This window comes from Triturus cristatus, chromosome 3_1 (genome assembly GCF_964204655.1).
Source record: "Triturus cristatus chromosome 3_1, aTriCri1.1, whole genome shotgun sequence".
NCBI classification, from domain to species: domain Eukaryota; kingdom Metazoa; phylum Chordata; class Amphibia; order Caudata; family Salamandridae; genus Triturus; species Triturus cristatus.
In genome coordinates, this window is record NC_140583.1 from 686,048,462 (window position 1) to 686,061,727 (window position 13,266).

General features: G+C 43.3%; 1 protein-coding gene across 1 annotated transcript in view; it reads right to left on the reverse strand.

Moving 5' to 3' along the window:
• The window catches only part of LOC146860803 (spexin prohormone 1-like), a 103,126-nt gene that overhangs the window by 31,699 nt on the left and 58,161 nt on the right, over positions 1-13,266 (reverse strand). The window contains exon 4 of the mRNA XM_085646378.1: positions 329-406. Coding sequence (XP_085502504.1) covers positions 329-406 — 78 coding nt within the window. The remainder of the gene's footprint in view (positions 1-328; positions 407-13,266) is intronic.

Genomic DNA, 13,266 nt, shown 5'->3' on the forward strand with positions numbered 1-13,266 from the left:
GCTGCCTAAATTGTGTGTAATTTTATTAATTGAATCCTCTGCTTTAAAAGAGAGAAAAGGAGCTCATTATTTGCTTGTTATGTGTGGAGAAAACGAGGGAGTTATTATTTATAATTATACGCTTTTGTGACAAAAAAGACAAGCTTTCGTCATGGCTCTTCACTTCGTTTACACATCTGCAGCTAGCAACCTGAGAAAAAAGAACTTGCATGAGATTGCGCCTTTGATGATGGCTGCTCTCGTAATACTGACATTTAATTTAGGAATGAGACCAGAGTGAAAATTAGCATGCGTTATAAAACTATGTAAATAATATCGACTGTCATACTTTTAATATAGTTTGTCCAGTCAGCCAAATCAAACTTGTAAAACTCCTCTTCATTTTCAGTCGCATATCTTCTTCCATCTGAAAATATGAAAAATAGATGTTAAATTAAACTAAATGTCAAAGGCCCGTTGGAAAAACAAATATGGTAAAGGCCCACATAGAACCAAGGGGCATATCATCAAGGGCTTTATCTCCGCTTTTCTGCCTTTAAAAGCCAGAAAAGCAGAGATAAAACCAATGCCCTACACTACGCCTATCTTTGTGTCTCTAATGAGATGCAAAGTGGGCGTTCCTGACATACACTACATGTCAGGAGACCAATAGCGCGTCTTTGCGCTATCAGCAAGGATGCCCTTGCATTTTAGCAGACGTTAGTTTTTGGAGAAAACTCCCAAAAATCCGGACAAAGCCACCCCTAACATTGGGGGTGGATCTTGCTGATACGACCAAAGGGTCGTATCAGCAAGGTTATTGCCCTTTTGCAGGGAGCATCGCTGGAAAACCAGCGATGTTCCCTGCAAAACGGTGATAACATCGCTATCTCTGGAATTTTTATCTCCCTGGAGCAGCGTGTTGATGATAACGCGCTACCAGGGCGATAAAAAGCAGAGATAGCCAGCGATAAGAAAATTATCACTAAGCACGGCCAGCGATAATTATCGCTGCCCGTTGCTGATACGGCCCTACCTTCGCAATAGGGCCAAGATTGTGTCAGTCCTACTTTAGATTGTAGTTGCTGACTTCATAGCATGCAACGGAGAAAAGAGAAACTGTTCTAGTTAAAATCACATTAGCATTTTTGCACCCAATCAAAAAATATGGAAATTAGTTTCTGAAACTATTGTAAAATATATGACTCTACTTTTGCTTGTAAATTATTTTTTCATGCGCAACAACATTTGAAAAAACTGATACTCTGATAGCTCTAGTATCACTTGTGGATCAGCATTCAGAACAAGCATTGGCAATGCTATTAGATCCAGAGGCCCAGCTAGACCTTATGCCGCCGTGGACAGCACATGATACTTAAGTATGCATGCTGTCTTATATGTGTATGGTACATATCATGGAGGTCTGTGTTTTACATTTCGGAAGCACAGGTTTTACAGAGGCTGGAGAGGTGAGGATTGCTCACAGGAGATGTGGATTGCTGACATTCCTCAGGGCTGGGGTGGGTCACACACACTGAAGGTAGAGGAGTGGAGTATCCTCTGTGCACATCAAAGGTCTCTGATTCCAGGAAGAGTTACTGGTCAGTGGAGCCTGGGTTCATTGTCATTCCCCACTGACCAGTGGGACTGATAAGGTTGGCCCTACCAGGGAATCTGATATAGAAGAAGGCTTAGGGCCTCATTATGACACCGCCAAAGAAGTGCAAGGCCCGTCCGCCCCCAGATTACGAGCTCAACTCGTGTCTGGTGGACTTTTCTTTTGCCGTTCCCATAGCGGTGCCCTGAAAATAGGCACCGCCATGGAAAGGCAAAAGCAATTCCAGAACGGCATGGGCTGTGAAGTCCATGCTGTGCTGGAACTTAGGGTGCATGCAAACAGGGGGGCACATGTTGTGCCCCCAATGAATGCATCCCCATGGCGGCAGAGGCATGAAGAACTGTAGGCCCCCCTTTGTTTCCCCACTGCCGGCCTTTTCATGGCAGGCTCACCGCCATGAAAAGGCTGGTGGTTGGGAAACTGGTAATATGCTTGGCAGACCGCGGAGGTCCCGCCCTTCATATTGTATACCCCTGTCCACTGCGCCACTGCCAGGGAACGGCAGTATCCCCGCATAGCTGTGGAGGTCCAATTGTCTACTGCAGGACCGCCACCGCGAGTCTGGTGGTCAAAGGCCACCAGACTCGTAATCAAGCCCTCAGTCTTTTGAAATTTTCTGAGGCATATTTCAGTGGAGGCTTCTGTTGTGGGTTACTCAGAATTAGAGACAGTCCTGCTGTAGTAGACTGTCCCATGAACAAAGGGCAGTTCAGAGGAAGGAGCACTTCAAAGCAGCTGACACCCTCAACACGACTTTTAAAGGCCAGACACTAAATCACAGTTGCATCTGGATTTGGACTATAAAAGTTGGGGGTATGTGTCCCATGCTTTGTGTAACAGCAGTTTCATAAGGAAATGCTTGCACTCATGAATGAGTGCCCTGGCCTTTCCAGGACTGCTGGCTGCCATCAGGTCGGGCAAGACTGTTTGAGGCTGGTTTGCTATTAGCTTCTTACACAAACTTGGCACTCGAAAGCTGCTAACAAACTCTTAAGGCAAAACTGAAACGTTGGGCTGCATGGGGCTAGCGTGGGACACGCCAGGGAGTCGACCCCATTATAGAATGGAGAATAACCACCCATAGTAGAAGAGACCGAAGGTCTCCAGGATTCCACCTGGGAGAGTGCTAGCATGCTGGCCTTTAAGAGGACTATGCGTGTAGTGTGTTGTACATGCTTTGTGTGTTCACATTACACACTCCATTTTGCATAAATGGTTGTATTTAACTGGACAATCCAATTGTTGCAACTACTGTTTGTATGGTGAGTTATGAGTCTATGTTGTATAGCACCTATCTCCCCATGAGAATACTTTGACTGCTCAACCTGTGCTATCGCTGAGAGTCAAGTGCGGGACGGAGTAGTACTTAGCCCAATTACTCAAGACCCACAGTAGGTCAGGCCCAGGAAAAAACAATAATAAAAGGCCTTAACACACATGGTTGGGCCCAGTAGCTCCTGCTTACCCTATGGCCCTCTGAAATGGATTCTGACAAGGATAATGTTGTTGCCTGGTATGTTTGGATGTACCAATAGAAACCACATATGCAGTCATCCATATACACAGAGAAAATGCCCAGGTGCATACAAAGAAACACAAATGTAGGCACATTTGCAGTCAAAGAACACCAAAACTAGCACATGTAGTTAAAGGTGGATCTTGATTCGATACATGAATGGATTGATGACTACTTGGTTGTATACAAGAAAAAATTAAGCTTAGATGGGTTTGGGTACATACAATAGTGAGTGTGTAGTTAAATGGACGAGTGTGGTTGTAAAGATGGTTGGAGACAAGTTTGGGTAAATAGATGAATATTTGGAAGTGAGTGCATGGATATGCACTTGGGTGAGTGTGTCTATGGGCAGACAAAGATAAAGGTGTGGGTAGATGCGTAGGGAGAGGTGAATGATTTCTTATGGCAAAAAGGATAAATTGATGAATGCATGGGTTAATAGGGTAGATGGACAAATTACTGTTGATGGTGGCAACGGTGTAAGGATGCATGGATGTGGCTGAATGGCATAAGTGAGAGATTTCAGATTGTAATGATCGGCTAATTAACAATGTCAGCAGACTGCAGTGACATATGAAATGTGCTAGAAATTACACAGTGAGATAACTACTTGCTACCTCATAAGCTTTCAAAAGATGACTGTTATAGTGTTATTTTCTTGAGCTATCTAATAACCTGTGGATGAATACATCTACACAAAGGCCTTTTCGGGTAACTGGTCTGAGCTTGCAGACCTATCAGAGAGCAAACTGGCACAAATCATCAGGCCCTGGAAGTCTGGAAGTCTGGAAGTCCCGCCTTTTTGTATTTCAAACCCTTCCAGGAGACTGCCCCTATTACACATGGTCCTCCGCTTTTTTAATATAGGTTCCGTTGTGCGTACAATTTTTTTTCTTGTTTGCCTCAGCTTGACGCTGTTCTTCATGTTTCGGTTGGCATTTGCATCACAGGTTTAATACATTTTTTAATTTGGAGGCCATGCACCTTTTAACGACATGCCCACTTTCATTTTCACCATTGTGTCTTGTTTCCTGCTTGTGGCAGCCTCCTCACCCTGTGCCATCTCTCCCTACCCATTCACCCCACCACCCCTCTGACATTGTTGCTTGTATTTTAAGTGATTTGCCCAAAATCACAGGACACAGCTTTAAACCTGGGACAAGTAGGCAACCTGAGAAATAAGGACAAGGCCTGTGAAAAAACAGCAAAGCAGGCCAAGACCACATAACGAGAATGACAGGAAATACAACCAAGAAAATTAGACTAACGTATTTTAGTGTGGCGGTCCACATCCCCGCACTTAAATACAGAGTCACACATTAATGAACCTCCTACAAACAGCTTAGAATAGGGCCACACCTTTTTCTTAATTCAGAATGATGGTTATGAAAGGGTTATATTTAGAAACATGTTGTTCTAGTAACCTGCACCAGCTTCTGGAATTAACAATATCCACCGCTATGGCCATTTTACACAGTTCATCAGTAACAGGGAACATGAACTCTTCAAAATTGGCAGAATACAACGGGAGGATAATTCATGGCTAACCATAATGTGAAACCTGCAGATCATGTGGGGGACTCAATTACCCAACACTCATTGGCCCACAGGGCACTGAGCAGGAGAAGGAGCTCCACTGCGCTCCAGTGGCGCGGGGCGTCTGTCGTTTGTATGGGGAACTCAATTGCCCACAATTCATTGGTCCACAAAGCCCTGAGCAGAGGGGCTCTAATGCGCACACACTTCATAGTCGCTTGTTGCTTTGCTGCAGTTTTAAGATCTTCTTAGAGTTTCTCGTTTTTCAAATGGGTGTATACTCCGATATTTATATACTTCCCTTCATCATTGCTTGATTTTTGCTCGCGAGAAAGTGTTGCTCATAGTTGTTGAAAATCACTCATAATAACACTGAAATTATGAAAATACCACACATCACAGAAGCAATCTGAAACGTTGGCAGCTATAGATATGTGTGGGTGTAGGAAGCTGTGTGATTTTGTGTTTGGGTGTTTGATTGTGTGCAAAAGCCTGATGGTGTTTACAGTTGTCTGATAATATGTGTAGGCATTTGATGTTGGGCACAGGTGTGTGATTTTCTGATGGTGTGGGGTAATCAAATGGTGTTTGTGCAGGCATGTTATAGTCTGTGTAGGCATCTAATGGTGTTTGTGTGTGAGTCTTATTGTAGGTGAATGGGGTTCTCATGGTAGGTGTGCAGGGTTGACTTTTGAAAACTGTGTGTGGGCTTGTTATGGTGGCTGTGTGGCATACAATTGTGTGTGTGTGAGAAGGTGTGTGATGGTGGGTGTGCATGTATCTGATGTGTGATGGTGTATTGTGTGCTTAATTGTGTGCAGTGGTCTGATGCTGTGTAGGGTCATTATGAACTGTTTAGGCATTTGATAGCATGCATGGGTGTGTGATGGGTCTTATGATGTGTGGCCATCTGATTTGTGAAATTGTTTGATAGTGTATGGACAGCTTGTGATAGGCGTAAGGGCATCTGATGGTTTATGTATATGTTTGATAGTGGCTGTGTGGGTGTCAGATGGTGGTGTGTTTATTTCAAAATGTCTGTGGGCTTCTGATCATGTGTGTGGGTTTTGCCTGGTAGTAGGTGTGTGGCGGTCCAATGGTGCATAGATAGTGGGTGTGTGAGGGCATATGATGATGGATGTGAGGGCATGTGATGGTAGGGGGTCTGGGTTTGTACATTGGCAATTGATAGATGATGGTGTATTAAGGTCCACTGTGTCTGGGTGTTTCATGCTGTACTTAGGTATTTGAAGGCATGCATGGATGATTGATGATGTTTGCAATGTCCTAGGGTGTTCGTGGTCATCTGTTCTAGATAGTGTGTTGGCAGCTGATGTAGGCCCGTCATCCATTGTTTGCGGGCATATCTTCCTATATGTGGCATCTGATGCAATGTGATGGGGTTGTGTGTATTTCTAATAGGGAAGTGCTGGTATCTGATGGTGAATGTGTGGGCATGCGATGCGACTATGAGTGGGAATCTTCTGGTGTGTTTGTGTCTGTCCTATGGTAGTCCAATGAGAGTCTCATGGTGACTATGTGGGTGTGTCAAAGGATAGGTGTGTATGGGCTTATATTCTATATGGGTGTCTGTTGTTGTGTGGTTATGTGTTTGGGTGTTTATGAACAAGTGTGGGTGTTATATATGGGGCTGTGGGCATTTGACATCATTTATGGTATCTGAAACAGTTTGCAGGTCTATTATGATGTGGCTAGGCACCTGCTATAGTGCATGGGTTTTTGATAGTGTGTGTGTCATTGACTGATGGTGTGGGAGAGTCCAGTGTTGTTTGGACATCTGTCTATGTAGTGTGAATGTTTTATGGTAGTTGATTAGGTGTCTCATGGTTTGTGTAAAGGGGGCATCTAATCATAGCTTTATTTTGGGCCTGTTTTGTGTGGGCGCCAGGTGGTGTGTAGAGGGGTTTATAATGGTGGGTGTGTATGTGTCTGATGTGTGATAGTGTTTTTAGGTTTTTCATTGTGTGAAAATGTCTGACTGGGTGTTTGAGGGTTATTGGGTATTTGATGCAAACACGATAAGATGATGGAGGGAGCGCTGAAACCTTTCAAACACTCACCCCCAGTCACTATTAGATCTGAGTTAAATCCATCATTGTTATTTAGCCCACTTCACCACTCCAGTTCAGACCCAGCCATGTGCAAATCAGTCTTGACCCGGTTCCTCATGGGAACAGTTCAGCTCTAACTGCCACGCCAGGACTACCCTGGGCCGGAAACAAGCATCCTGGGACCGTTTTTGGGGTAACACCCCTCATCAGCCAGGATATCTTGAATCCAGTGGAAAAAGGAGTAAGGGACTCGCGTCTGGGCATACCCTGCCAAATGGTGAAAAATGCAAACACAATAAGATGATGGACAGAGCGCTGAAACTTTTTTAGACACTCACCCCCAGTCACTATTAGATCTGGGTTAAATTCATATAGTTATTTAGCTCACTTTACCACCCCACTTCAGACACAGCCATATGCAAAACAGTCTGGACCCTGTTCCTCATGGAAAAAGTACAGCCTGAACTGCTAAGCCTGATTTTCCCTGGGTCGGAAACAAGCATCCTGGGACCGATATTCTGGGAACCACCCCTCACACAGCCAGGCATATCGGGTATTTGATGGCATCTGCGGCTATCTGATGGAGTGCTTGGTGTTCAAGAGTGTTTGTGGTTGGCTGATGGTGTGAGTATATCCAGTGGTATTTGTGCAGGCATCTGGTAGTCTGTGCAGGCACCTAATGGTGTTTGTATGTAGTTTCTCTGGTGAATGGGTGTCTCACGGATGGGATAACGGGATTGATGAGAGGGGTATGAGCTTGTACTCGGGCTGGACTGTTTCATGCCATTTGGTAATATATTTGGATTATTTTATTGTGTACAGGTGTTTTATGATATGCATGATAATTCAGTGATGGTTTGTGTATTTGTTATGATAAGTTAGTAGATTATACGCATGTAAATACCAATAGAGGCGGTAGAAGAATGATACAAATATTACCTGACAAACTAACATAACAAACGAGAACCCTAGATATAACTTGTCCTGACGGGTCTGCAGAGTTTTCTGAAAATAGGAAGCACAGCTGAACAAAGCCTGGAGCACTATGTGTACACAATTAAAGTAAAAAGGAGAACCAAATAATAATCTATACTACTAGGTTTTCAAGGCTTTTCTATAATGGAGATGCAAAGATATTATTTGCAGTAATAGGGAGATTGCTCCAGAGTCTGGAAGCTGCCACTGAGAAAGCCCTTCTGTGTGGACCCTATGGAATCTGGGAACTGAAAGGAGAGCAGCATCCTGCGATCAAAATGACTGACTCGGGGCATAAGTATTACAAAAAAATTCTCAGATAGGGTAGTCAAGAGTCATAAATAGCTCTGTGCGCTGGACAGAGACTTAAAAGGAAACCTTTTTGCCACAGGAAGTCAATGCAACATAACCAAAGAAGAGGAAGAACAGGCATAACTGCACAAATCAAGGGTAAGTGTAGCAGAAGCATTTTTAATTCGCTGGACCTTATTCACCACACCTGATAGTGCATCCACAAAAAAAGAGTTACAATAGTTGAGGTGAGTAGGAATAGTCACTTGGACCACAAATCAGTGGGCCTGAGTGGGAAAAAGCGGGACGATTTTCTTTCGGTCTTCGCTGGGTTTGAGGCTTCTGACCACGATGAGGCCCAGAAAGTAGATGAAAAAGGTCTGGCTGGAGAGATATGTGAAGTTCAGAGGACCTCAGTCTTAACAAAGTTAAACTTTAGGGCACTGAATCACATTCAAGGAGCAGCAGTGGTCATGCATTGGTGGAATGTCTCAAGTGAGGTCTTCCTTATCCAAGGTATGATCAATTACGTTTTGTCAGCAAAAATTATGCAGGAGACATCAAAAGGCCTTACTAAAGAGGATGGATACAGATGATTAATAGTGTCAGACTTAGAGCATATCCCAAAGTAAGGTGGCTCTTTAGGAATATTTTTGATGTGTGAGCTGATACCAGGAGAATAGTAAGAGACCTCTGAGAGGGGCACTTCCAAGACAATACAAAAGTGAGAAATGGAATTTTGAATTACAGTCAATATTTGCAAAATGAAGCAGCTTAATCTCCTCCACAGAGAAGGTCTTCGATTATAAACAAGGGATACAGAGACTGCATGATAGGCATCAACAGAAGAGCTGGTCCCACTATGTGCAAGCATTCACATTAAAAAAGGAAAAGCATCCCAACCATCACTGGACAGAGATGAATACTAACTTCATGAGTGAGGCCATGGATCGACCAGTTAACTAGCCCTTCAAATAGGGGAAAACCATAGAAGAAATGGGAATTTGCAAAGAGGAGAGTGTTCTGCAGGCAGTTAGAGCCAGTTACTGCCAGTCAAGAGAGGGCAGCAAATATGCAGAACAAAATGCTCATGAATGTACCTGGAGACGTATTATACACTGAAAAACAGGGTATAAAGGGCATGTCCACCCGCTTTGTGCCCCCTGGCACTTTGGTATTATAGAATGGGCTGCAAACACTTAGACGCCCCATTCTGTAATATTGATAGAGCTGGAGCACATGTAGCGCCAGTGCTAAAATGTGAGGCATTCCCTCATCTACATGATGGCGTGGCCCCATGCAAATGAGGGAATCACTTTGCACAGTATTATGGACGCAGGTGCAGAGGCAAGCATGCACTTAGGAGATGCCTCCTAAAGACAGTCTTCTGAGGGGGGAAAAAGGCTGTCCTAAGGACTCCGCAGACATCCCACTGCAGGCGGATGCAGTCAGTCAATGCACCCACCTGCAATGGGATCTCTCTCCCCTCTTTAAAGTGCAGGTGGCATGCCACCTGCACTGTGAAACACAGAGCAGCTTTTAAACAGACGCTCCATATTTCACTTGAATGCACTGCCCCGAAGGCAGTGCGAGTTTGCAGCTGCCCTGGGGCCAGCACATTTGTTGTAATATGGCACACTGTCCCTGTTTGCACCCGGGTCACCTGTTTAAAGGTGTGCCATAGTGCAAATAGGGAAAGTAAGCCATATACATAATACAGCCCCAGGTCTTAAAGTGGACATGCTCATAATAAACGTGGGCAGAGACAAGGTGGTATAAAATTACAGGGCATGCCCATAAGGTGACTGTAATTTGAGAACATCAAGGAAAGTTAAAAAGAAAGCAAAACAAACCAGGAAGAAATTAAGATAAGCAAGCTGAGGGTGATCAAGTATGTAGAGTCAAAGGTCCGGTGGTAATTACAACTCTGAGTGCAGCCTTTTGGAAGGATTTCAAACTGGGTTTAGCCAGTTCTTTAAATAAGGACTTAACAGAGGTATTTTGTCTTTCATTTGGTAGTCATAGAGAATACTATTAGTCAGTAAATATGAAATTGGCCATGGAAATACTCAGTATGTTGTTGAAATAACATTAAGAATGAATGCGAGCTGATCAACGTTGTTTACATCTCCACTGGTTCAAATGTCAGAGTATTTTCTTTGTGTCTGGTACTGAAAAAAGAGAGCAGCAAATTCAGAGTGATGTGCCATTTGATGCTTTTGGGGGGGGAGGGATTCAGAAAACCATTACCTAGACAAGAAGGTTTGTTAGGTGTTGTATGCCTGCTTTGACTGTGCTTTGTTCCACCGCAGACCTCATGAAGAGTGAAACACTTGTCTGTGGCTAGGAAACTGAATTATTGGAGGAAATAAATAGTTATCAAGCTTTGCTTCCCAGGAAAACTGAAACATTGCAAAGATGTACCGCCTTTATAATGGTGTCACCTGAATTATAACCCATTTTAAAGAATTTAAAATCCTAATTGAATTTTGTAGCGAATAATACCCCCTCACTACCTCCTTGAATATAACCACAAGCACGGCAGATTCAAGGGGTAAGCTTACAAACTGCGATTATTCCAAATCAAAAGGCATAAGATTAAAATGGAATATGGTATCACCAGAATTATTTATTTCTAAAGTTATCAATACAAATAAGGCAGACTTTTCAACCCTTTTGCTGCTAGCCCTCTGTCCTTGTCCCCCCCCCCCCCCCACCCCCATGCTAAGCCTTTTTTTTATATTTGGGGCAGTTTGCGCTTAGACCCCTGCAACTTTTTGTTCAATTAAGGTATCCATGCCCTTTTTTCCCAACACACTGAGGATTCTAAAGATACCCAGGGTTTGTGGATTCCCCTGGAGGGGACCCAGAAATTATCCAAAACACAGCTACATTTCGTTTTTTTTTTAAATAATGGGAAATAATTGCTTCAGAAGAAAGCATCTGTTTTCTTCCCTGTAAATGGCATCAACAAGGGATTTGTGGTGCTGAAATCACCATCTTCTCAGCTTTCAGGGACAGCCAGACGTTTGTCAGAAAACCAAACTTTTTTTACACAGTTTTGGCATTTTACTGGGACATAGCCTATTTTTCCTATGTTTTGTGCTTTCAATCTCCTTCCAGTTAGTGGGAAAAATGGATGTGAAACCAAAAATTGGATCCCAGAAAGCTATACATTTCTGAAAAAGAAACAAAAGTCTGAATTCAGCAAGGGGTCATTGTGTGGATCCTTCAAAGCTTTTTAATCAAAACTAACAGTTGAAAGTAGAAAATATTGAAAGTAAGTTAAAACAAAACAGTAATTTGTGCCAACATATTCACTTATAACTTCTTCTACGTATGACAGATTTTTTAAGCAATATACCGTTACATCTACTGGACCCTTCAGGTTGTAGGGATATATAGGATTTGTAGGTTCACCAAGAACCCGAGGAACCCAGAGCCAATAACTGAGCTGCGTCTTGCAATTGTTTTTCATTGTGCACAGGGAGTTTAGCAATTTGGTAGAATATAAAGAGTGAAAAATAGGTATCAAGGAAACTAATATATTTTCGAAATGGGAACAAAATATAGAGTTTATAATCAGTGGTTTTTTGCACATCTTCAAAATTGTGGGTACACATACAAGCATAGGAATTAGAGGTCATTTTTCAAAATGACTTTTTTTTTACAAATTGTCCTACATTTGGAAGGCAAAAATGCAAAATAATTAAATTATTCTACTATCCTGTGTTCCCCCAAGTCTCCCAATAAAAATGCTACCTCACTTGCGTGGGTAGGCCTAGTGTTCGCCACAGGAAACGGGCCAAAACGCAACATGGACACATCACATTCTTCCAGTGAAAACTGACCCTATTTTTGCAATGTGCCTAGTTGTGGATTTTGAACCCTAGCTCTGCCGGCACTACCTAGCAAACCTATACATTTTTTAAAACTAGACACCCAGGGGAATCTAGAATGTAGTGACTTGTGTGACTCTCACCATGTTCTGTTACCCAGAATCCCTTGCAAACCTCAAACTTTGTCAAAAAACGAATTTTCTTCACATTTCTGTGATGGAAAGTCCTGGAATCTGCATGAATCCACAAACTTCCACTCACCCTGAATTTCCAAAAGTCTCTCGATAAAAATGGTGCCTCACTAGTGTGGGTAGGCCTTATGCCCGCAAAAGGAAATGGGCCAAATCGCATCGTGGACACACCACATTTTTACAGTGAAAACTGAATCTTTTTTTGCAAAATGCCTAGCTGTGGATTTTGAACCTTAGCTCTGCCGTAACCTCGGGAAACATAGCAAACTTATACATTTTTTAAAACTAGACACCCAGGGGAATACAGCATGTGGTGACCTGTGTGTCTCTCATCAGGAGCTGTTACCTAGAATCCCTTGAAAACCTCAAACATTTGTGTGATGAACAGTTCTGGAATCTGCGTGGATCCACAAACTTCTACCCACTTGGCATTCTTCAATGTCTACTGATAAAAATGGTACCTCATTTGTGTGGGTGGGCCAAGTGCCTGCGGCAGGGTAGGGCACAAAACATGTTGTGGAGACATCAAAAATGACCTATCACAAAACAACCTAGTTTTGCAAAGGGGCTCACCTGGGTTTTTGGCCCAGCGCTCGGCGGCCATCTAGAGAAACCTACAAAACCCAGACATTTTTAAAAACTAGACCCTTGGGGCGGTCTAGGGAGGTACATCTTGTGTGGAGCCCCCAAAGTTTTCTTACCCAGAATCCCCTGCAAACCTCAAATTTAGCTGAAAAAAAATAAAAGAAAATCTCAAATTTCTGTGTGGGACAGTTGTGACATCATAGGGCTGACACATTTTTTACCACCCAGCATTCCCTCTGGTCTCCTGATAAAAATGGTCCTGCACTTGTGTGGGTGGGCCAAGTAACCGTGACAGGCAAGGGCCCAAAACACATTGTGGAGACATCAAAATTACCTACCACGAAACAACCTGTTTTTGCAAGGGGGGGTCATCTGGGTTTTTGGCCTCGGGCTTGGGAGCCATCTAGGGAAACCTACCAAACCCACACATTTCTGTAATCTAGATACCCGGGGGAGCCCAGCGAGGTATGGCTTGCATGGACCTCCCAACGTCTTCCTACCCAGAATCCCCTGCAAACCTCACATTTAGCTGAAAAAATCAAATTTTTCTCAAATGTCTGTGTGGAAAAGTTGTGGGATCACAGGGCTGACACAAATTCACTACCATCCAGCGTTTCCCCAGGTCTCCCGATAAAAATGGTACCTCACTCATGTGGGTGGGCCA